The sequence below is a fragment of the Parasteatoda tepidariorum genome, chromosome 1 (genome assembly GCF_043381705.1).
Source record: "Parasteatoda tepidariorum isolate YZ-2023 chromosome 1, CAS_Ptep_4.0, whole genome shotgun sequence".
NCBI lineage: Eukaryota > Metazoa > Arthropoda > Arachnida > Araneae > Theridiidae > Parasteatoda > Parasteatoda tepidariorum.
This window is the reverse complement of record NC_092204.1, coordinates 45403852-45430601: the sequence shown is the minus strand read 5'-3', so window position 1 is coordinate 45430601 and position 26750 is coordinate 45403852. Positions and strand designations below refer to the sequence as shown.

Here is a 26750-nt window from a genome sequence, read left to right as displayed (position 1 = left end):
TTTCTCAATTTTTGATGATAAATTTATTAAACCAAATTTAACAATCTAATGCAACGTTTGTATCAGATTTTCTGAAATATTGATATTCACCCAGCTTTATTTTAGAGATGTTTTGGCATATGAGACTCACTCAGCTTTATTTAGAGATGTTTTGGGACACGAGATTCACTCAGCTTTATTTAGAGATGTTTTGAGATACAAAATTCACTCAGTTTTATTCAAATTAAAAACGAAAGATCACATGAAACAATATATTAGAATTAGCATTAATGATGTGCTCGAGTCAGCAAAAATTTTATTGATTCCGAAACAGCATACAACCTGAATCTTCCTAATTGTACTACTAATAAAACTTTATTTTAATATTTCTTCGACCCAAGTAGATAGACGAAAAAAAATCGAGTTATTTCTGTAAAACATTTCCAATTTTAAAAAATATAATCTACATATTAGTAAGGATTTTGCGTTCTTCAGTGAATTCGTGAGCAGAAACGTCTATTAAGTGGTTTGTTTATGGATAAGGTGAAGTGTAAGGCGGAGGCTTAACACTTCGCCAGTTCAGTATTTACTATAAAATTTACGTTGTGAATTCAAAACATTCTTATCCTAATTTTTCTTCGTATTCACTTGAGAACATGTTGAACTGGATTCATACAGGGTTGCAGTGAAGATTGCTAAAATTCATTTTGAAGAAAGCTAAAATTCTAACATAAATTTCTATCAGAAAAAAAAAATTTAGTTCAAATCTTTTTATTGCTAGTTGTTACGATTTTACTTTCTGATTGCATTACTGAAAACTAGCGTTAGATTTTAAAACTGATAAAAAACGTGTATGATCCCAATTTTTAAAATTATTATTTCTCCTACTTTTTCCTTATTATGATTGGGGGAGGGGTGAACCATCAGGGGAGTAGTAGAGACGGAACGCATTGGTTTTAAGTGAGACTGAACGTGATTCCAGAGTTTTAATGAACATATTAATTTTCACTCTACAGTCTAAAATTTTTTTGTTGTTGTTTTACTTATTTACTTTTCCCCCCATATAATCTGGTCGTAATACTAACTGATTAAACACTAACTTTTTTGATGTGCTAGATTAACACAATTATCCAATTGAAAAATTAGCCACCTATATAACCTTACATTTCTATTTTTAAACTGTGATAATGATATTTTATTTCCTTAGAGCTGTTTTTAAGAATAGCAGTTGATAAAAAAAGAAAGCAACCACTGGGTGTGGAAATTTTTTAAAATTGTTTAAAGCAGTTCGATTCACGAAAAAAAAAGTAAAAAATAAATAAGCAAATAAAATTATTTAGAATTGTTTTTTGATAAATGGAGAGAGAAATTTAGAAGAGAGGCGAAAAATTTAGAAAGTGAGACGAAAATTTTGAAGTGATACAGCTCTGTGATAGTTGACTGCTCCAGACCCTCATGAAAATACTTCATTAGTGAATTTAAGAACATTTCGGCAAGAATTCAAAGGGCGATAGTTGAAGCCTGAAACTGGAAATTTCTCGCAAAATGCAGCGAAGTTGCAGGTCTGAGTGCTAGCTCAGTATACACATAAGGACCCGGGAGGAACTAATTCAACATGTGTAAAATGATTTGTGCTTTCGTACGATAAAGAGGACGGCATGCCGAAACGGATTATGGTTAAATGAATAGTGAAAACATTGAATGGAACACTGTGATAAACCAATCTTTTTGCGTAATGCATGACAAAACAAAGAAGAAATCTCACTTTGGAAAAATAGATAATTTTAACAAACATTCAATGAAAAAAACACCTTTAAGGGCTTTAAAAAAACGAAATGAATTTTAAAACGCTATACATAGCGTGATTGCACAACCTTTCTTTAGAATACAACTAAACTGTAAAGTATGTCAAACATTCAATTTGCTGAAATAATTGAGATGAATAATCATTTATTAGATGAATAATCATTATGAATTAGATGAATAATCATTTATTTTATTTTTTCGTAAATGAGATTTTGTATAATCTGAGTGAATGAGAATTAGCACCATTTTGAATTAGCAGCTATATAATATTTTACACAGATATATTAAGTGTACTAATAAAAATAAACAATGATAGAAATGCTTAATGCCTATTTTCTTTTATTATTTATTTAAAAAAAAATCCTACACTTGCTATTTTTAATATTCTTTTGTCATTAAAATAAATAAAAATTTCTTTCATAAACTGTGTTTTTGTAATAAAATTTAAGGTGATCCTATTACTTTTTTTATTTTTAAAACACTATTATTTACAAAAGAAATCCTTAAAATATTTGACAGATCTTGAGCTTAGAGGGGCAAAAATAAATGAGGATGCTCAAAATGCCTAATAAATTTTAATAATAATTTTCTAAATATTTTTTTTTAGAATATAAACAATAAAAGTAAAATCAAGTAATTTTATAAGATTTCCTAACACAAAAGATTTTATTTTATATAAAATATCAAATGTAATTTTAAAAAACATTTTTTTCAATTCATAAAACTAATCCAAAAACTAATGTAACTAATTTAAATTATTCATTTTCAAATAGTTTTATATCAGGTATTTCACCAAAAGGTTCAAGATTGTTTTAAATTTTTCAAGCTTAACACCAATAAAAACATAGAACAGGGTTCTTGCACAAAAATTGAATTATATTAAAGATATGAAATGTTTTGTGGCTGAATACCGAATAAGTAGCAAGCAGCCAGTTTAACCTCTTCACTACTGAAGTATAACAGAATATTGCAAAATTATATTTTACAGGTCCAAATTTCTATTCTACTGGTATAATAATTATACTGCCGGGGGGGGGGGGAATAATTTTACATATCTCAGGTTTCAATGAAATAAAAGAAAATAAATATTTCAAATGTTAAATTACAAAGTAGGAACAAACATGCATATTGTTATATTATGGTCTATTTAAATACAACGATGAATAGATTAAATAATAATTTAGGAAAAAAAAAGTTTTTTTCCTAAGAAATACTGCATATAATCTCAGTTTTAAAACTATTTTAATTTTGCAAACCATGCAAAATAAATAATTATTGAAAAGAATAGAAGATTAGTTATTAAAAAAATATTTAATTCCTGGGGTAAAATTTCAAAATTATGAGAAAAAAACACGAAGTTATTAAATATCTGTATGTACCTTAACAGAAAACAATTAAAATACTATAAAAATACTATTAAATCAATATAATCTCTCTAAATAGACATATCGTGTATAGATTTCATAATACTATGAAATTTCTCTTGACTGTTACGCTGTCATAAATTACGCCATACGATACCAAGGTACACCTGCATGTTGACTGTATTATTTTTAAATATTAAGTAAGTATAATTTTAAAAGCTTCAAACAAATCACAGAACTACTAAGTCAAAAGAAAAATATTATTTTCAGAATAACTAAATTACATGCTAATATTTAAAATAACTATCGTTTTCAAGCATGTGGATTCTGTGTCATTCTTCGAAAATCACTTCTGCTTATGTGGAGTTCTACACAAATAACTTACATTTTCTGCATCTCTTGGAATCCCCAGAAGGCTTATACGTCCACGAATGTTTCAGTGAGGATACATATGCATAAATTTTCTTATAGTGTGTCTTTAGAAGCTAAGAAGCAATGGTCCATGTGCGTGGACGGAGGTAAATGGTAATTTGTTGCATCCTTAGAAACAATATTATCTAAAATGTGCATGAGATTGTTTACTTAACAGATTGTTTGTTTGTAGAGATTTATTTTTATTTTTTAAAGATCATTCCATAAAATTCAATTAAAATTTAAACAACATAAAGTTCATATGTATAATTTCTAAGGATTTTATATTCGCAAATTTTGCTGCTTGTATGTTTTAGATTAAGCTGATATAAAAATAATCTCAGTCCGACTCTGCTGAGGTTGCATACAAATTTGGATTTATGAAGATATCATTGCAGATTCACAATGTAAATTCTGTTACTGGGTTAACACACATGACCAACATGTGCGGCTTTCTGAATTTTTCAAAACACATCTAATCGAATTTCAATCTGTTGTGCTAAAAAAGAAATTTATTATAAAAATAACTACTAGAAGCATTTCTTGAAACTATTTATTACAAAACAATAAAGTAGGTATTGTGCAAATAACTTCTTTGGAAACGAGTTTACTTTGGTCCTAACATATCACCTGGTTGAACCCATTTATCGAATTGTTCTGATGTTAAATATCCTAATTTGATTGCTGTTTCCTTTAACGTTGCCCCTTCCTTGTGAGCAGTTTTTGCTATTTTGGCAGCTTTATCGTAACCTATGTGTGGATTCAATGCAGTCACTAACATCAAAGATTCATTCAGCAGTTGGCTGATGCGATCTCTGAAATTTTAGAAAACAAACGTTAGTTATGCAGAATTTTAAACAAGATTGCAATTTTTTAAAAATAATTATTCGCGATTCGATTAATAAGAAATTTTTAAAGAGCTCGTACTAAATGGAACTAAACAGATTCTAATAATTTTCTTCTGTAATCTTAGTTTGATATATCAGAGATTTAAATCTATCCAAAATTCAATAAAATTCACTTCAGCAATTTATCACTGTAGTGATAAGTTAAAAAAAATTAATAGTGATACATTATTTCCGGTAGCTGTTGATTAAGTTGATTTTAGCCAGTTTAATAATTTTATCCTAATTATAAATATAATTATTTAATTTTATTAAGACAATAACAGGGTTGCCACTCAAATCTGGAAAAAAAATTCCCTGTGTTTTCCCTGTACATATTATGAGGAAGCAACAATTACTGTGCTGTTGTGTCAGCTATATTGGGTTAACTATATTTATCAGTTTTAATTGCTGGAAAAACAGCTGAACATACTTAAATAATGCTATAGTAAATTAAATAGTTTGGTATAGCTGAAATATCGTGGTTAAATATTACATAGATTACGTTTTGAGTGGTCACTATTTTTTAAAAGATAAAAATGAGAAACGAAATTCCCTGTATTTTCCCAGTTTGTAAAGAAAAAATCAAAATTCCCTGCATTTTCTCTGCTATTTAAGGTGATTTTTAAATTCCCTGCATTTTTCAGGTTTTTCCCTGTTCTCCCTGTGGAGTGGCAACCCTGAATAATTTTTTTAAAACTTAAAATGAAAAAAAATCTATATTTTAAAGCACTAAATATCGTGCAATGTAAGCACTTGTAATGGGAATGTAAGATCTTGATATGATGCATTTTCAATGTTTTAATAAAAGCAGAATTTATTTTTTATGACAATGTCTTATTACTCAATGATTTAAAAGTCAATTTATCATTAAATATTATTTAAATAACAATTCAAATGTACATAGTTAAATACAAATCAAATTTATATATATTTTGCTTATTTTTAAAAATACATTTTTAATTTTCCTTTTAATTTCTAAACTTTCCTATACCAAAACAATTTAAAACAGTATCCTTTTTACGTAAAGAGAAACCACTACTTACTTATTTGGAATAATTCCTTTAACACAATTATTAGTAAAAGAGACAGAGCTGTCAGCAATTAGCCGCACAGAACGCAACACATTTGCAACCATCATAGGTTTAAACACATTCAATTCAAAATGACCATTACTGCCCCCAACTGTAGTTGCAACATGATTTCCCATAACTTGTGCTGCAACCATTGTAATGGCTTCACACTGGGTTGGGTTGACTTTGCCTAAAATAAAAATGCTTTTTTTATTCGAAAATCATAACTTTTATTAACATCACAAAAATAATGATAATATTTTTGAGACAAATTCTAAAAGTTCACAACATATTTTTTTGATTCTCCAATATGAATGGAAAAAAATTTCTTTTAAAATTTAGTTTATCAATTAACTTGAAAATTTGGAAAAGCTTTGAAAACTGTACATCCTTGTTTGTTCTCTTTTTTTTTTAAAGTGTATGATTTAGTCATAAAAATAATTACCTATTAAAAGTTTCTTTTTTTTGTGAGTAAACTTGAATTCAGATTTGACCAGTAACCGGATTTAATTAGAATTTTTCTTTTTCTTGAGCTTCTCATGATGTTCCTGTTCTACTCCATATGTACTATATAACGTGCGTGTGATTTTTCTGAAACAATTGTACTGTCCCCCACCTTCTTAAAAGATTCTAGCACAAGACACCGGCATCGATGATAATGATGTTTGTAAACTGCATCAAAACAGTTAAATGCTTCTGATTTTCTTTATTTGTTCTTTTTTGGTTAATTTGTTTAAAATTCTTGATAACTTTTAAAATGAATTTATAAAGCTAAATTAATGAAGGTGCAATGACATTAACATACCTGGCATTATGCTGCTACCCGGCTCATTTTCTGGAAGGATTAGTTCTCCTAAACCGCATCTAGGTCCTGAACCAAGGAATCTGATATCATTGGCAATTTTCATTAAACTACAAGCTACAACATTGAGTGCACCAGACATTTCAACCATAGCATCATGAGCAGCAAGGGCTTCAAATTTATTTGGAGCAGATACAAATGGTAATCCTAAAAACAAAATTGATTAGTTAATTTTAATGGTAATAAAGAAATACAAAACCATATGCTACTGGAATAAACTAAAAACAAATGCATATGCAAAAAAGTGTGTTACAAGGCTTATAAATTCTTTTTCCTTAACCTAATGTATGAAATTAAAACAAAAACCGTTTTACTTATAATGTTAAATATCTTCCTTCAATAACTCGCCTCTTTGTGGCTGTACATTGATATTGTCTTAAACATTATTGCCTTGAATGATAACATAGACAAAGTCATATATAACTTTGTCCCTCTTCGTTCTCACTCATAGAACTTTGTATTTTCCCTCTAGATTAATTTCGTACAGAGAAATGAAAAAAATTTCCATGACCCATTTAGAATATATAATTTAAGGAAGTAAAAAATCCAATCAAGATGGTGTGCAATTTTTTATTAAAGCATTCATTAGGCCTATGACCCAAACATAAGTTTTTAAAAAAAGCATTAATTATATTTGTTTTTTTAAAAAAGTTTAAGAGTCTCTGTTACCTTGGAATAAATTCATAATTTTTTTTACTTAACTATCCAATATAATACAATGTAACATATAATATAATACAATGTCGGCATTCAGGAAAACTATTAATCTTTGAATCAAAAATAAGCACTTTTTAAAAACTTTTCAAGCACTTTACAAAACTTTTCAAGCACTCAAAAAATTCATATTGAATCAATGATATTATGAAAAACAAAAACTTTTTACGAACAGTTTTAGCATTAAAAAAAAAACTCAAAAAGAAACGGACGTAAATCGAAACAATCAGTACTTTCCCACATAACCGAGTGAATTCAACTTGACTCTGAACTCAGAACAAAAGTACCCTTACCCCCTACATCAAAAAAATTTGTTAGAAGTAAAATAAAATAAACAAGAATAAAATTATAAATTAAAAAGAAAAACATTTAATAAGGATCTGACTCTATCCGAATTGGAGCACTCGGGTTTCAGTTTCGAGTGTGCGCGCATGCGCAAGTCATAACGTGGTTACGACATGAAGTCCGTGTGAATGATTACGTAGCAAACACCCCATTTTTCACGAAATGCAGGGGATCCGCCAGATATCACTGAAGGAAAACATTTTTTTTTAAAAAAAGCACTTTTTAAAAACGCCAGCTGAAAAAAGCACCTTTAAAAGCTTTTAAAAACGAAATCTCCCAAAAAGCACCTTTAAGTACTTTTTACAAACGCTACGCACCCTGTATTAAGTTTAAAGATAAAGATAAGTTCTGTTCAGTATTTTTATTTAGATCTTTACTTTTTCTATAAAATATACTTTATTTGCTCTGGTAAAAATTTTTATTGCTGTTCAGTGTTTAATTTAATACAATTTTAAGTTTAAGAGTGCAATCCTAACATAATTTAAGTGAGGGGCAGTATTGTAGTGCTAAATTATTTTTTTTTACAGGAATGCAGGCTATCCCATTATGAGTATGAAGGTTTTTAAAATTATCAAAGAACATTAGCAAAGTTAGTTTTCAATTTGCTAGTATTAGGAGCAGATTTATACTAGCATTCTTTTATAGAAAGAAATTAAAATAAGTAAAGAGTTCACTATAATTCTGGGAGCACGTTTAGCCTCACTTAAAAGCATCAGAACCATGTACCTGCACATTCTGGCGCCACCACACCTGAGTGTAGGATGACCAGTAACCAAAATATAAATCTCTGATAGTTTCAAATAAAGAAACTACATATTTGACAAGCATGTTCCATTGCATAGCAAACCGTGCATAAAACCATGTAACCAATAGAGCAATATTCACATAAATTTAGGTATTTACGAAATTGCAAGATAAATAAGGAAACTATATATTTAATCAAAAAAACAAAAAATGCAAAAGAAAATTAACATACATTTTTAGTACAAAAATAATTAAATAAACATATTGATAATAGAGCTAGCATGTTGGATGATTAAATTTTTTATAACTAGTAATTGATTGCTATAAATGTTTACGATATGATATGTTGGTAAAGGATTAAATATTTGGATGAAAATAACACATTTGAATTAATTTAAAATATATAATAGATTATTATAGAATTTTAAATTAATTAATATTTTTTTAACTTTAAAACATAGAATGGGGTGGTATATAGATGTTAAAAAATAAAAAACAAAATATGTCTCTTTAAAAAAAAGTAGCTTTAAAAAAAAGTAGCTTTGAAATACCTGTTATCTCAGCAACTTTAGCAGAAACCTTTTCAGCAAATCCAATTCTGGTGTTCAAACCGGTTCCAACAGCTGTACCTCCTTTATAGAAAATAGAATTTATTTATAAAATATCTAAAAACAAGGAAACTTACATAACAAAAAATAATTATCATTTCTAAAATAAACATTAAAAGGGCTCCATTTCAGCTAATTCTAGTGGCTAGATCACAAAAATTATTATCAGATTTTTTGCACTGCACAAGAGCAAAAATTAATGGTTTTCCCTCGGCAAAATGCCCTTGTTACATGCAGGATTAAGTTATCAATAAAATCAGAATTTAATAGACAAGAATAAGATCATGATTGTTTACTCTCTTAACATTAAACTAATGCATGAAACTGCACAGTAATTTTACTTTTATATTCCATATTCTAACAGTATTGAAAAGTAATCTTCACTATTTTTAACAGAAAACTAATAAAAATTACAAACTTTTTTCAAATACTAAGATTTAAAAAATTTAATAGAAAAAATTTAAAAAAGACAGGAAGGGATTAAAGAATCTTCAAGTACGGAAACAGTTAAAGGTATCACTTCTTACCAATAGCGAGGTAATACACCCTGGGAAGAGAAGCCTTTATCCGCTGAATACCGTATTCTATTTGAGTTGTATAAGCACTAAATTCTTGACCAAGGGACAAAGGAACAGCATCCTAGAGAATAAGCGATGCTTTTCATTGGAAACATAAATGCTCAATATAAAAAAGTTTCTCTGAAGAATTTCAGATAAGGGGTAACTTAAAAATTACATAAGAATATTTTTAGTGATTTTTGAAATAGCGTTTTAATGTGATGAGTATTTATTTTGCGGATTTTACACTATGGCTAAAAATATTTTAACACTTCAGGGACTTAATCACTGAAGAATATCAAACCTCAACTGTCAATGCATATCCAATCATGTAGCATATTTCAATCATTTAGGCATAATGAAAAAAAAATATTTTTAACAAACAATAAAAGTAATTATGCAAAAAATGAAACATTATTTAAATTTTTCATTAAAACATTTAATTACTTTAGCATACATAATATTAATAATAATATAAATACACAATATTTGTATACTATGGTAGTGAGATTTTGAGCTATAAAAGAGAAAAATAAAACTTGTGGCAGGGAGAACGATCAAACTTTTCCCCCGAGAGGGAAAAACTAACAAGAACTGTTTGCTTTCTTTTTAGATTAGTATAAGTTGCGCTAGCTTGTTAAAAATTTTCAGAGAAAGTAAAACACATTCAATTATTCTATAAATATTAAATCTACACAACATTATTTACTAAATAAAATGAAAACACTTATTAAAGACTAAAAAGAAAATCTATGGACACCAAGTCTAAGTTTGAAATTTTACTAGTTTTGTTGTATTGTTTCCTTAAATATTTTGTAACAAAAAATGCAAAACATAGTTTTACCATGGGTTAATAACATTAAATGACTAAAAAATTAGTTTTTTTCATTATACTTGAGTGTGAGTTCGTCCAATTTTCACGATGTCTGCAAACTCATGTTCTTTAGCTTTCAAAGCATCTAGAAGTTGCCTTAGAGAAGGCAACAATGCAAGTTCTACTTCCATCGCTACCGCTATATGCATTGCGGTTGGATAAGTGTCATTGGAACTCTAAATGAAAAAAAGAACAGAAAACTTATTTTTTAAAGTGAAACTCATAATTGCACAAAATTTAAAATTAAACGTTAAAAGCATATTACTTTTTATTAATCTTAATCAAATAACAATATCCATCTCTCTCTCTCTATATATATATATATATGCATGCACACGATATATACAGGAAAGTTTTAAAATGTGAACTAGTGTAGTATTTACTGAGCATTAAGTGATTTTGGCCAAGAGATTTAGCAAATTAAGAAAATGATAAAAATAAAATAAAATATTTTTGTCCCTTTCCATTTCCTATATCAATAAAGTAAAATAAATCCTGGTATTTAGAACAACCTCTAATACTATTTGCCCGAAATACTGACGTTCCAAGTAATTTTTTAACAAAGTGTTAATTGATGATTTTCACATAATGTCAAGCATACATGTATAGTTAATGAGTTCAGAAAATATAGTTTTACGTTAGTTCCAACCCAGGAGAAGGACAAACAAAAAATTTCAGATTTCTTTTTAATAAATTAATTGGGGTTTTGATCTCTACTAAAAAAATTACAATTAAGTTTCAAATTGTAGTTATGTATGTAACAAAACATAATTAAATTTATATGGATTGAAATTTTAGTTTTCATGGGAAATTTCCTGTCTCAGATAAAGCAATGTTCAGGTATTTATAATGCTTTTTACCATTGATAAATCAATGAATTAAATATGTGAATAGTCATGAATAAAGAACTTGATTCATATATTCCTTAAGATATAGACTAGGGCCTTTATTCTGATAACAAGCTTAAGTCAAAGCAATTACTTAGTCTAACTTTAGCAAGAGTTAATGCTTTATAGTTACCATCAATAAATACACATAAGGGCGACCTTGGTGCTGAAATACAAAGTGAGGTAAAACAACGTTTGAGATTATTTATATTTTTTGTGCTCATAAACGTTGTTTTACCTTACTTTGTAGTTACCATCAATATTCAGAAATAAGTTGATACTTATTTCTGAACCTTTGATATTTAGGTACATTGATGATTGTGATCTATTATAATATATAATAACTATCTATTGGCCAAATTGTATCAATATATCACTTGATATTATTAAAATGACAAAGAAAACAAGAAATTTATTACTACTATCATCAGAAATTTTTTCACAAAAAACTCAATAGTGAAAAAAATGGAATGAATTATTTTAAAGTATTGCAGTTTTTTTTAAGTATAAATTATATTTAAAATATCCAAATTAGTACATTTTAATTAAACTTTTTACTAATTAACTATAACTTTTGTTTACTTAAAAAAAAAGATTTAAAATAAAGTGTTATTTTAGTTGAGGTTTTTTTTTTTTTCTTTTTTTTTTTTAAATTTAAAATTACACACTGTAAAATAAATATTCTTTAAATATGAGTAGAACTACATATTTGTTTTTATACAGATAACAGAATAAATTCAAATAAAGATTTTCCCAGTGTATTGTGGATGTATAAAATTAAATCAATTATTTACACAATTATAGATGATAAATATTTTTCACTGTTAAGCAATCAAAGGAAGTAGTAAAATAATGGAAAATAAAAATATAAAATTAAAAATAAATTTAATAAGAAAACATATAGAACAAAGCTACTCAGTTCATAGAATTTTACAGCTAAAACTTTACTACATAGATTAAGCAAACTATGTATTACTATTGTTGACTCATAATCATAAAATGAAATTTCTCTAAGCAATTGAGATGCTAAGGCATGCTTAAAGATGACTTATTACATAGCAAAAAAATTAATTTCCTCCTTAATTAAAATGGAAGTTTGATTTTTTTCCCCTTTTAAATCTAATAATTGTCTCGAACACACTTTTTGTACACATAGAAAATACATATATAATTTAGGAAGTTTAATTAAGATCTCATGTTAATAACTAGTATTTTAATATTAGATTAAAAATTCAAAAATCTAGAAATGAAATAATATAATAAAAAAATATATATAATCTAAGAAGTTTAATTAAGCTTTTTGTTAATGACCAGTGTTTTTATTATGAGGCTATGCACCTAATTATTAGTATGTTTAACGCTTTCAGAATGTTTATTTGATTATTCTCATAATGTAACAAATATTTAGAGATATTTAGAAATATTAAGAGATATCTAGAAAACGAGACTTTGAAAAAAAAAAAACATTTTTGATAGGAAAATTATTTGTTTGAAATTGTCTAAGGGACTACAATGAGGTGGTTCCATTTCACCACCAGTCCTGTCTATGCAACTACAACAAACATAAAAAGGAGAAATTGTGATCAGATTTAGATGGTTTTTAAACTTTCTAACTCACATATGTTAATACTTCAAACATCATTACTTCCAGCAATAATTGTAAAAAAAAGTCATTCCTTGATATTTTACAGGTTTGGAATATCATACTACAAATTCATTGATATTCCATTTTAAATACATGAATAAGTTGATAAGATTCTAACAGCTAAAATATCAAATTTCCGATGCATTTTGAAACTTTTAATAGCAATTAGATATTAATGTTATATTTTAATCATAAAAATTGCTTTAAGAAAGTAGTTATGAATTGTTTTCAGCTATTAAAACAAAAACAACGTTTTATATATCACTTACTTGACTTTTATTTACATGATCATTAGGATGAACCGGATCTTTGCTACCTAACTGACCTCCAAGAATTTCTATAGCTCTATTTGCAATCACTTCATTAACATTCATATTAGTTTGAGTTCCAGAACCAGTTTGCCAAATAACTAAAGGAAAATGATCTACCAGTTTACCATCAATGACCTAGAAAGAAGAATTTTACACATAATTATATCTATAAATATAAGCCAGAAAATTCGATTGATGACTAAATAGCTCGATTACAAATAATTACATTATAATTAGCAACGCAATTTTGAATAGCATTTTTGAATTTTTAAAAAAATATTGTAGGTACCTTTTGAACATTCTCACCCAACTAGGTGGCATAATATTTTTACAGTGTTCTCCCTAAGCGTTTTTACAAAGGCCACCCACCCTGCCTGCCCTTTGATCTCTATAAATGCATCCTCTTTGTCCGTTAAAAAAAAAAAGAAGAAAACACCATCCCTTAAAAACACTGTCTTTTTATTCAAATTCCATTTTTACAAAAAATTAATTAACTTTTAAAATAATTACAAGCAAAAATTATAAGTTAATTCTCTAATAATAAGTTAACTCTCTGTTAATAAGTTTAATTCTGATTACTATTAAAAATATTTACTTTGCCAAGATTATTCTCAACTGGTTACCTTTTTATAAGATTTTCTTTTTCCAAGGGGGTAAATTATTAATTTTTTTAAGTGATTTTCAATTTGAAAATTTTTTAATTAAATATCTTTTCTGAAAAAAATTTACTTTTAAGTATTTAATTCATAATAATTTTCGGGATAATCTATACAAAAAATCTTTTAAGCTGTTTATCAAAAAAAAAATTTTTTAGTTTACTTTAAAAAAAAAAAAATAAATGTAGGCCTTTAGAGTAATGATGAGAGAACAATACTTCTTAAAGTATACACATAAAATAGCATAAGATGGCAACTTAGTTGTTGAAGATCAAATTCCCTTATTACATGATATTACACATTTTGATAAATTTTTATGCTGTTAAATGAGAGCCATTTCAAAACTCAAAGTGCCCTCTTCTGTGAAGAAGCACCTTGCTCTTTTTTATTCCTAGGGAGAACCTGTCTTTACAAGAAAAAAAGACTGATACTCATTTAAATAACATTCAATATTTAAAGATTCAAGATTTAAAAATGTAGATAATAACAGCAATGATTATTAAAAAAAAATACTGGCACTTCAAATGGCTTTAACTTCCAAAAAGAAAAATATGTATGTGGAAAAAAAAATCTAATACTCAGTCAACATTCAAACTTTGTAATAAAACGTAAATTTTTGGAGCTTCAAAACTGTTAGGACATTCAATGATTTAGTTAAGTATCAAAAATTGAGATATTTACTCACTTCATCAGCAGCTTGGCATATTGCATCGGCAATTCTAGAATCCAACCCAAATTCCTTGTTAACGTCTGCAGCAGCTTTCTTTAGAATGCCAAATGCTTTTATAATCGGTGGCTAAAATTTAAAATATGCATCAATGAAACATTTTATAAATATTTATAAAGTATAGAATTTGTGGAGAAGACAATCTGTGGTAGAAGAGTTGCATAAAATGGTTATAGATTGTGCTGTTAGAAATTATAAAAATATTAATATAGTATTTCTGTACAAAATGGAACATTAAAAAAATTTAATGAAATAAAATTTAAAATATGCTCCTTTTTCTTTCTTATGCCACTTATAAAAAATATATTAATTAAAATTTAATGTGATACAGACAAAACATGAGCCTGCTAAGCTATTTAAATTGGATGACTTAGTAAGCACAATAAGTCAAATTCTAGACTTAATTTTATATCATTCGAAAAATTTAAAAATATTATTTTTGTTAATTTTTATTATTATTATTATTTCTTAAGATATGTATCAGAAGGCATAAAGAAATTTTAAGCATAAAAAAAGCTAAGAATTCTTTGAATTTCTAATTAACATTAATTAAAATTTAGATGAAATAAAAAAAAGCCTTCAACAATTTCATATAATTCTTATGAAAGTCTACAGATAAACAGCCTTTCTTATATAGATATAAAATTATGCATAGCCTCGACAGATTATATTTTCTATATAATTATATAGCTTCATAAAGCTAATATAATATTGCTAGTTTAGTTTCTAATATATAGTTTCTTATTCCCAAGAAAATCATTTATACAAGTATTTAACATTTTTGAGCATCCAAAACAAAAATATCCATTGAGAAAAAAATAATTTAACACAGAAGTTGAAAGAAATTTTTAGATTAAAAATTTTTTTTTCAATTTCATGCAAAACATATCAGACAGTGTTTTCACTACAGCACGAGAACGCGAGAATCTCACATATTTTTTTCTTTTCTCGCATTAAAAAATGATTACCGCGAGAAATTCGAGCATTCTTTAAATCAATCTCAAAATTCGCCAATTTCTCGCATTTTGGAAAAAGCTTTGAATTACGCTATTTAGAATAAAATCCGTTTCACTTTTCTTCCTGGATCTGTCATTATTTTCAACATCTGCTCCATTATCTAGCTGCCCTATTTACCAGTATTGTTCAGAAACTTTTCGAACAACAGAACACAACCACGGAACCCCTTTCAGAACACATTTCTCTGCAACCACGTGTTTACCGTAGGTAAGGTTTCTTCATGTAAGACGTTCAAATTTTTTATGCACTTATGTAAGATGGACAAATACCTTGTAAAGGCAAAATCTTTTATGATGATGCACCAAAAATATTCAATGCTTTAAAAAATAGAAGACGTCAAAAATGTATTATAATTAAAGAAATGAATTTTTTTTAAGAGTTTTTGTGTTTTTTTAGTTTTTAGAAATCTCACTTTACTTTTTGAAATCTCACCCTGTTATTGAGAAAGGGTGAGAAATTCTCACCCATTTTTTTTCTATGATGAAAACACTGTATCAGATAACACTTGAAATCTCTTTTTCATGAAGAAAATGTAAAATTACCTTTCTAAATTCGTATCCTAGATAGTCTTTTGCAGTTTAATCTACAAATAAATTAAGTTGATTTTTAGATACCACCTTTAACTTTTTATAACTGGAACAGTAGCATCCTATGCTCGCCTCTTTACAAGCATTAGTTTGGGAAAATGCATAAATTTTTTGAAGTTCCAAATTAAGTATTCTAGAGTGAACTCATGCAAAAGCATCCATTTTCATATTGGATCATAACATCATTGACAGATAAAGATTAAAAATAATATTTGCTATTTCAACCTTTTTGGCAACTAAATAATAAAAAATGTAATAAAGAAGGTTTAAAAATCACCCTGAGAAGGTCGAAAACCACTTTAAACAATCAAGATGGAAACTAAGCCTTTCTTAACTATAATGCAAGATACTGATAGTATCAAAGGGCAATGGCTGCAAGTCCCTCACATGCTTTGAGGTTGATTAAGCAAAATAGCATTAGATCAATTTAATGAAAGAAAATAGCATCTTTTAATTTGTTGATTCAACATATAATTTATTTTAATGTCCTAAAATAGTTTGTTCTCAACAATGATTTTGAAGTTTGTCATTTTTTGTTAACTTTTTTAAAACTTGCTTAGAGTTTTTGTTGGCGATATTCAATAGCTTGAAAAATGTTAAGCAAATAAAATAATGCACAAAAATTGATTAATTTGGGACATAGATCTAATTTGACAAAATGTGTCAGTTGTATTTTAGAAAAGGATATTACAATTTTAAACTAGAATAGTATAATAAAAACTATATTTTATAGTCTGATTCACTTTAATTAATTTCAAGCAATTAGAAATCAGTTATAAAATCACTGAAAAAACTTTCAAAACCTTACAGGCATTCGTTCAGATTCACCTCCGATGTTAAAATTCATCATAGATCTCATTGTTTGAGCTCCATAATATTTTTCAGCAGGAACATTTAATTCACCAAAAGTATCAAATTCTTTTCTTGTTTTCCCCTGAAAAAAAAGCAATTTTTAAGTATTTTAAAAAATTATTAGTTTACAAACTTTTAAGTATAAATTATGAGTAGTCAGAAAAAGACTGAATAAACAATCATGCAAATTAGAATTACAACATATCTGTAAAATTATTTTGAACAATTTAATTTTTTAGGTTCTTAGATACAGTAAATTTTCCTTTTGAACTTGAAACTTCGAATTTTTTTTACCCGATGTAAAGCATGTCACATGTGACGTATGCAATTACACTCACACTATTAAATAAAATAATGCTTCAATATCAAGTTAAAAAGAAAAGAGATCTGTGTTGTTACCTACATTAGGAGACAGCAATGCAGGGGCACATAAAACAAAATCATAGAAATGGATCAACTCGAAGAGTTGGAAAAACATTTCTCATTAATTTAAATAAAACTTAATTCATATTTGCTTTGTTTCAATAGCATAGGTATATTTAGTTTAAATATAACTTAATATCATATTTATAATTAATTAAATATAACTTAATTCACGTTTGCCTAAATTTAATTATAATTAATCTTTTGGCAGCAATAATTATCAATTTTACTTAATCAATAAAAAGGTGCAATATAGAGATTCTATTCATTTAAAATTCAGTTTTACAGAGACAAAATTTAATAACTGGAAGAGACATAATGGCATTTATTACACACAGATGTGAATTTTTTTTTCACTTGAGTTACTGATTAGACACTATTTTTCTGACCAACTTCCTTATTCACATTTATTATTAAACTGTTTTTAGTCAGTGAAAACTTTCATAAATTTTAAAATCTTGTGTAGTACTTATAATTAGATAACTTCCCTATCATTGTCAACACATAATTTAATGATGTATACATAATTCATGGCATACAATATATAACTTTCAAAAATAAATAAATTTTAGTATGATTTAATCTTATATTGCATCTATCACCTTAATAGTATACACCTTAATAATGGTATGAAATTATAAAGATTAATAAAACCAGGTTAGAGTGAAAAACAGTAAAATTTTCCAATCATAATGTGTTAACAGCTTTTTTTTATATTTAAAGCATAAATTCAGGGTCTATTAAATAAATAACATTAAATTTATAAACAAGCATACAACAAAACATTTTGTTTAGACTACACAGATGTGACCACACATTGTTATCTAAGTAGTTAAAATCCCCATAAGAAATAAATGGTTTGTCTTTAATATGATAATGCTAAAAATATATATTAAAATAGTATAAGCCGGTACTTTAAAATATTTATTAACTTACAGAAGCCATATTATATGAACTGATAGAAAGAGGCCGACACAACCCTAATCTGATTTCTGAGGAGTGATCAGCTATTTGCCGAAGCAAAATGCGCGAAATTGATCGAGATAACATTTTATAAGACATTATTTTAAATACTACTGAAGAAATTACGAAACTTTTATTTTATCGACCTTTAAAAGACTTTATTTTTGTTTGGTTTCTGTTTTGCACTTTCGTCACGGATTCGATCAAAAGAAATTATTTATTGTTTATATAGTTTTTTCATGCGAAGTAACGTAAATTAGTTCAAAATATTTTGGAAACTTTCGTTTATTGATTTATATCGAAATAAGGAGAAATTAAAATAATAAATAGGAGAAATTAAAATTTAATACAAGTCCAATATTCAATTTGAATTGAAGTGAGTAAAAGCCGGCTCAGAATGAAAACAATTATAAGCAAAACAAAAAAACTGAATAAAACTTATCTTTTCAAATACATTATTGGTATTGACACGGAATGAATTAATAGTTGTTCATTGTATTGTGATAATACTTTTACACACATTTGATGCTTTCACACTTAAGGAAAACTAATATATTTCTCTCTTTACGATTTTGCAGTACTATTTCATCGAGTGTTAGTTCTAAAATTGGTATGAAATTAATTTACTCATTGCTTCAAAATCGGGGAAATATTTTTGTGTCTGTTAATTATTTCTTTGTAAATACATTGTGATGAAAAGAAATAACGCTATCTTTTTACTTTTTTGGGTTATTTTGTTTTCATTTGCTGGACATCTCTTTTTTTTCCCCAGGAGAGTAATTTTTTTATATCTTTGATAATTAATATTACGATGTAATTTTTTTACTTCCCAATTTATACTTATTAAAATAAAAATAACTGAAAATTTCTCCCAATTAATGTGATTTTTCATACAATACAAATAAAAACTAATGTTGTTTTTATTATCATGTCTGTATCAGTACTAAATGCTTAAAAAATTATTAAAATGATTAAAAAATTTTAAATAGTGGAAATATTGGTAGAAAAGTTGGCTTTTTTAACTAAACTTAACGGAAAATATTTTGCCCAGATTTAAAAATTTCTCCCAAAACCAAATCTTAAACCATCACAGTTTATTACTCTAATTTCAGCAAGAAAAAACCTAGTAGATCTGTCATAAGCGTGTACCCATACGTGTTCTAATTTGTATTTAAAGTCAATCGAATTTTGATTATGACTGCATTCAAGTTAAATATTAGTTTGACTGCAACTTCATAATAACACTGGAATATGTTTCTTTTTCAGCGGGAAAAATGAATGCAGTCTGTCGTAAATCAGCTGTTTACCCTGTTGAGCGGTTTACATTGCCAGATGAAAAAGTATTATGGAAACAGCCATACCCAGACTATACTCCACCTGCATATTCTGCTCCATATTTAAATACAGCACCATGGGCTGATCCTGATATTTCTGAGTGGGTATATTATTATTATTTTCTTTTTTTAACTATATAAATTGATAATTTTTAAGTTTCTTGTTATTGCAGATAATTTTTTATTCTTCAATATGAAATTAACAAATGCATGTTTTTCTGATCTTTTATATTCTAAGAAAAATGTGCCAGGTTAGTTTTTTTATTTTCTATACTACTTTTCACAAATATGCATTTTGTTTAAATTTTTCAAATTTTATCGAAATTCTGAAAATGCAAAGGTAAGTGACAACTTAGTATGTTTGTAAATTTCCTCTTCACGTTCAATTTAAAAAATGTCAAAGGTAGAGATTTTACTGACAGAGATCATATTTTTTTAAAACTGTTTATTCTCTAATTTTTAGGAGAAATTCTCGAAGCAATTCTGAAATATTTAGTTTATGTGTTTACATACTAGTAATTAAGGGTATTTTGCTTCTGTCAATCCAAGAAAATGTTTTTTTTGTTTATTTTTAAGAACTTATGCAGATCAAATTTGTCACCTTTACAGAAAAAAAGGTATTGTTATCTTTAACAAACATATTTAAAGATTTATTTGATGGACAAAAAAATTCAATAAGATTTTCTAATAACAATAATTTACATTTTCATTGATTAATGCAACTTTTTCCCAATTTAGAAAGTATTGTTCATGGTTTGATTATTGATTCCAATAAGTAATAATGCAAGAAACACATTATTTAATGAACACATAATATAAAAGTACAGCAGGCACTATATATAGCTTCCTAATTTCCCCAGGTACACCTTTTCATGGTGAGTTAGAAAGCTTTATATAGTAGTCATAGTGTCTCCCCAATATATAGTAATATCTGTGCATATCTTTTTGAAACTAAAAATCAACTTTTTGTTGAATTTTTTGCCAATTTTTTTATTTCATTTTGAAAAAAAAATAATGAAAATATTTAGATTTTCAATTATTTAGATTGCTTTAAAATTATTCTCAGAAGTAGACAATTGAGTAAATCATGCACAAAAATATGCACCGCGAAAAACATTTGGATTAGGCCCTGACTTGTTTCTTTGAATATTTTATATGAGATCTTCCTATTCTAAGTAAACTAATGGTTTCTATCTGAAGATTTTAATTTTTATATAATCTGGGACCTGGCAAGTTTAATTTTATAAGGAATCGATTGAGAAACTAAAAATTGCAGCAGTTAAGTAAGGTAATGGTAAATGCTTGTACTTAAGTAAGTGAAAAAGAGAAGCTCAATTGAATTACAAACATTATCTGTAAAATGTAAGATTATTTTATTGAATATTTTTTCTTAAACCAAAAAGTGTAAAAAAAATTTGCTTAGTTTAATTTTTTTAAATTTCTTTATAGGACTGAATTTTTATTTAAAAAAATCATTAAAATCAACAAGTTGTAAGAAATCCTAAATTTTCAATAAAAAGTTTTAATGAATTCAAGGAAAGTCTTATTCTTTTAGACCATTTTTGCTGCAAAAAAAAATTTACCTTTGTAGCCCCAACAAAGGACCCACCTACCATTATTTGGAAATCCAATATATTTTTTAAGTATTTGATTAAATAATGAAACTTTTCCTTCCATCAATTTTTTTTATCTTCGATTTTGTTAGCTTAGTCAAACCTTGATCCATCATTCCTGCATTTTCCATTGTCTTGTTTTAATGATCCTGACACAAATGTTATTCTTATAATGTTAATAATACCCATTTAGATAGTTCTTGAAACTTTCGCATTCTTGTCCTTATCGTTCAAAAAAAATTGAAATTAGTTTGTTTTGAGAAGAAAATCAACTATTGCTGGTGCTAATATGAAGGAGAAAATCAGGATTTGTTACAGTTTGGAGAAAATACCTCAAACAGCACTTTTGATGTTTATACATTAGTCAATGAAAATGTTAAAATTTATGGCATTGATTCAAGAAAGGGTTGAAGAAGTGCTGAGTGATACCAATAAAAACAGCATAGTGGAAAATCAATCAGTACCAACATTTGTGTTACAAATCTTTAAAAAAATGAGGAATGTATTCAGAGGAACTTTCAGAAAATAAACAATAATCTGTTGTTAATGTCAAAAATTCATCGTTTGTGCTATAAGCAAAAGAATGTGTTCAAACTAAAATTTCCATAATTTTCTCAGTTAAAATGTTTTATACTTATTGTAAATTTATTAAGTCCATCAGTTCTTTATTATTTTCATACATTTTCAAGTCATTATTTAATATTTTATGTCACCCCGCATTACTTGTTTTACAGTATCTATTGTTTCTAATGAATGGTCACATACTAAATGATTTATCAAAGTTCTACTATACTTTAATTAGCAAATAATTATCTGGTGACTCTTATTTGTAACAAGAAATTGTTTTATATAACATAAATATTTTATTTGAAAGAAGTCCGTCTGTCTTCTAATTATATCAACTTATTTATAGATAAGTTTTAGTTGTTAATCAAAATAATGTATGGAATTTGAGTGCAATGTCATTTTTTAGCTCTAATTTCAAACCTAAATGGAATGCAGAAGACAATGGGATTGATCGAAGAAGCTTTGATAATGACTTAGTTATTCCTTATGATGTTGTTGATGGATATCCTCTAAATCCTAATGGTAGAACAGGTTTAAAAGGGAGAGGAAGATTAGGCAGGTGGGGACCAAATCATGCTGGAGATGCTATTGTATCCAGGTTAGAAATTTTACACTTATATCTTGCTAATTGTATTGAAATTGCAAATGCCGTAAATGATTTGCTTTTTTTTAATATTGATACATTCATTTTGTTTTTATGTAATAAATAATGTTTAATTAAATGAAATTTAAAAAGTTTACCTTGTTATATACGTAGAAAGTTTCTGAATAATATAATTTTAAGAAGTTTGCCCTACTAAGCTTATTCTCTATAAATGCTATTATTTGCATATTTTATTTTTTTTTAATTAATTTCTTATGCATTAAATTTCAGCAAGATTTTTTTTCTTTGCTAAGTATGTTATATATTTAGTATATTTTGAACCATCCTCTGAAACAATATTTTACCTATGAATCTGAATCGGAGTCTAATATTTCTCACTTTTTTTTTAGAAATTATATTATTGTAATTTAAAACAATATTTATTTTTTTAAGAAGCTTGATTCTTTGTTCAGGTGGAAAACTAAGAATGGCCAAAAGGAACTTTCTAGCACTGGAAAACCTGTTCTACAATTTATTGCAATTCTGAGAAAAGACTGTGGACAATGGGCTATTCCTGGGGTAATTCTGGCATTTATTTAATTATATGCCTTTCCTAATTTTCAGGCTTAAAATTCATTTTCAACTTATTTTGTTTGCTCTTAAACTTGCTTGTTATTTTTAACAAAAGTTTTTCTCAGGTTCATTACTACAAAAAAATTATGCATTTTATAAATCTTAGCTTTTTAAAGTAAAACTTTTTATGCTAATGAACTTTATGAATCTGAATCTATGATCTAAACCAGGATTCCCTAACCATAAGGTTGTGGCAAATTATCTTTGTGAATGTACTTTTATTTTATTATGTGTGAGAATGTTTCATATTGAACTATTTTATGAATATAGCGTATAAAATTCAAAACCCCATACAAGTTAAGAAAGAATTTCCACTATGATTGCTATTCCACTGTAATTGCACTGGTTGCTAAAAATAAATTGTTAAAAGATAGAAATGCTGGGAAAATAGAATTTAAAAAAGTTATATAGTAATTATGCTGAAAATAATTTTGAAAAATACATTTATTTGTTAAGCTAATTAATTCAAATTGTATGTGTTCATACTCATTGTTCAATTCATTATATTAGATGATCTACTTGTTAGATTATATAGAATGTATGTTGATATTAGATATTTTGAGATGGTCAGTTTATTTATATATTTGGATGGGAGGGGTTATCTTGTATTTTAATGTTTTTCCTTTTTACAACTTTAAATAACACATTTTTAAAAATTTATATTTTTCAAACAAAAAAGAAAAAAAATGTCTAAAGAAAAAGCATGCTTTGTTATATTGTCAAAATCTAAATTCTAGAGAGTTCAGAATTGTATTGAGAGTTCTAAGAAATATAACTTATATGCTTAAAGTAAATCAATAAATTTATTATAGCACCATTATGATGAATTTTTTCTGATCTGTCAGATTCTCGCTGATACATTTTGTTAATTTATCATTTTTATCTTAACATTTGGAAAAAAAGAAAGAAAAGAAAACATTTTTTGGGAATTATCACAGATATTTCTAGTTATTATTAATGTGAAAATTTTCTAAGTAAATCAATGTATCATATAATAAAGTATATCATATAAACTCAAATGATCTATTTACAGGGATTTGTTGACCCTAAAGAAGCTTCATCATCTGCAGTTTTACGAGAACTATTTGAAGAAGCTATAGATATGAAAAAGTTATCTAATGAGGTGCAAGAGGCCTTAAGAAGTTTTTTCAAGTGTGGAAAGCAGGTATTATTTTTATAACGGAAATTGTTTTTAATATTACTGGACTTAGTACAAAACAGTAATTAGTTTTATTTTAATTTTAATGTCCAAAGTAATTACTGATTATAATTTAGTCTTGTAAAAGTTATTTTTTTTTTCAAAAATTTACCAATACTTTCAATTAACTTTTATTGAGAATTTTTTACTTTCATAAAATTTTTGCTGTATTCATATAACATAATAAAATTTTGCTATAAGCCTTGAAACTGGGAATTTTTGTTTATTACAATCACTTAAGATAATAGTGATTGCAAAGATTTTATGATATACTTGAGTAGCCTGCAAACACACATTGCTTATCTGATAAGAAGGAAAGATTTGAAATCTAAGGTAATTTTCTCATAATTAGAGAGTTATTTTTACCTTGCTAAACTGAGGCTATTAAATTAACTATAGTCATTTCTATTAGTTCCCAATTATATTTCTTAATTAACAAATTGACTGCCTCCTCAAAATTTCATTTGGAAACAAAATGACTACTACTATTAAAATTGGCTGCTTTCTGAAATCAAATCTGCAAAAACAGAATCATTATAATATATAAAGCATGTTAAAACTATTCTGTAATAAACTCATTATTGCTGCATTTTAAAATCAAAGTTTTTGTAGTTATATGTTTCAGGATCATATTTGTATTTAATTTTGCCTTCAATATTTTTAATTTTTTATATTTAGCATAAAGTTAAATGCTAGCTTCTTTCAAATGAGAAACATTGGATTATTTTTGGAAAATTGGAGGAACAGAATCGAAATGATGCAGAAAGTGCAAAGGAGTTGTATTAAAACTATTGATAAAGAAAAGGAAATATTGCATGCTCTTCTTATTCAATGAAATAAGCCATAAAACTAGGAGATATTTATTTATAATGAGATATTTATTATAAATGTTTGTTGAATCAGTTTTTATTGAAATATGATACTAAATGTAAATTTATGCAAATTTTAGGTTTACAAAGGTTATGTTGATGATCCCAGAAACACAGATAATGCATGGATTGAAACTACGGCTATAAATTTTCATGATGATTCAGGAAGTAATACAGAAAATATTATATTAGATGCTCGTGATGATGCAGTTGATGCTGCATGGATTGACATTGTTCCAGAAATGTCAATTTATCCTCCTCATTATGCTTTAATTGAGTGCCTGAAAAAAATTCATGAAAGCTCTCTTTGACATTGTTTTCTGATATATCTGTGATAATAAGTTATATACTCTTTTTGTGATTTAACATCGCTAATTAATTTTTTAAATCATTAAAGAACTTGTTAATTATAAATTCTAAACATTCATGCCTATGAACATTATACATTGTTACTTTTTTTATAGAATATGTATTAAATTTGTTTATTCCATTGTATTACAAATTTGTAAATAAATTTTTCATGATACATTTTTTAAAATATTGTTTAATTTGTTTTGATCTTCAGTTTGCTTACTAAATCCAATAAAGGCAAATGTTTGTAATATGAAACAAAGGTAATCGATCAAGAGGAAGTTTAAATTGATAGCTGAAAATTTGCTATACTAGCATAGTTTATCTTATAAAAAATTATACTTTAAAAATAAAATGCTTAAAAATTCTATCTTCAAAAAAGATGAAAACTCTGTGAAGATGAACGTGCCAAAAATCTTGAACTTAATTTTGTTATCAATTATTTCTGTACAAATTTAAAAGTTTGGTAAATTTATCTCGATTTAATGCAAAAAATCCACGAGTGCAATCCTCATTATTTTTTATAATTCAGAACAATGAAATATCTGGCTGTTCTGCACTTTTCCTTTTGTATTCAAGTCTCTGGTTTGTTTGAGATTTTAATGTGAAAGGAAAAGTAAACAGTGTAAAAACATGTATGGGGAAGAAGCAAAAGCAAACTTTTATACTCCAAAAAAATTTTGTTTTCAAACAGTTGATTCTTTGGGCGTTAGTTCCAGCTGTTTTTTAATCTTTTTGCTGGTGATTTGCCTGGATTAAAAATCCAAATCTTCTTATGTTATTCAATGAAAAAGTAATGCATACCATAGAAATTTTAGTACAACACTCAGCACTTGGAGAGTTAAGAAGTATATGGTATTATGAATTCTCTTAATTTCTCTTCACAATGAAAAAATGGTCTCATTAAACAGTTGACTTGTGACTGCAACACTATCCACCTCTTCGCGCTGTTGCTACTCAGTCTCGATCACACACAACATTGGTCTGTATACACTTGACTGCTAATAACACAAGAGCGATCACGACCGTGAACTCAATACAGCTCTCAGGATCAGCACCCAAAAGTACAGTGATCTTAATGCAGTTCTCCCGGATTCTCACAAAAACAGCAATGAATCAAGTAGTGGTACATCGTTCATCGAATTCTATCACAGATAAAATTCAGGTGGGAGAGTACAGCAGTGTGTCTACCACTACAAATGTAATTCCTATTCACTTGTATAAAAGGCGTGTTAACGCGATTCCATGTTGGGGTACCTTTTCATAGATGAAGGGTGACATCGTTGATAGCAACTCGCCCACAGCGTACATAG

General features: G+C 26.9%; 2 protein-coding genes across 4 annotated transcripts; one reads left to right on the top strand and one right to left on the bottom strand.

Moving 5' to 3' along the window:
- Positions 1-4099: 4099 nt before the first annotated feature.
- LOC107446090 (fumarate hydratase, mitochondrial) lies at positions 4100-18396 on the bottom strand. Its single transcript, XM_043051680.2, has 10 exons — positions 18263-18396; positions 16860-16985; positions 14406-14516; positions 13023-13199; positions 10242-10397; positions 9318-9429; positions 8734-8814; positions 6323-6526; positions 5491-5707; positions 4100-4375 (listed from the first exon to the last, which is right to left on the bottom strand). The coding sequence occupies exons 1-10, from the start codon at positions 18386-18388 to the stop codon at positions 4168-4170; spliced, it is 1518 nt and encodes a 505-aa protein (XP_042907614.1). The 5' UTR covers positions 18389-18396; the 3' UTR covers positions 4100-4167.
- A 117-nt stretch (positions 18397-18513) lies between these two features.
- Positions 18514-25624, top strand: LOC107446070 (ADP-ribose pyrophosphatase, mitochondrial). Of its 3 annotated transcripts, none has more exons than XM_071179636.1 (6): positions 18514-18535; positions 19556-19724; positions 22210-22401; positions 22860-22965; positions 24053-24184; positions 25167-25624. In XM_071179636.1, exons 1-6 carry the CDS (start codon positions 18529-18531, stop codon positions 25395-25397), a joined length of 837 nt encoding a protein of 278 aa, XP_071035737.1. In that variant the 5' UTR covers positions 18514-18528; the 3' UTR covers positions 25398-25624. The 3 variants fall into 3 exon arrangements, with proteins under 3 accessions (XP_071035737.1, XP_071035744.1, XP_042907625.1); XM_071179643.1 differs by lacking the exon at positions 18514-18535 and adding an exon at positions 18536-18665; XM_043051691.2 differs by lacking the exon at positions 18514-18535 and adding an exon at positions 18658-18899.
- Positions 25625-26750: the final 1126 nt, after the last annotated feature.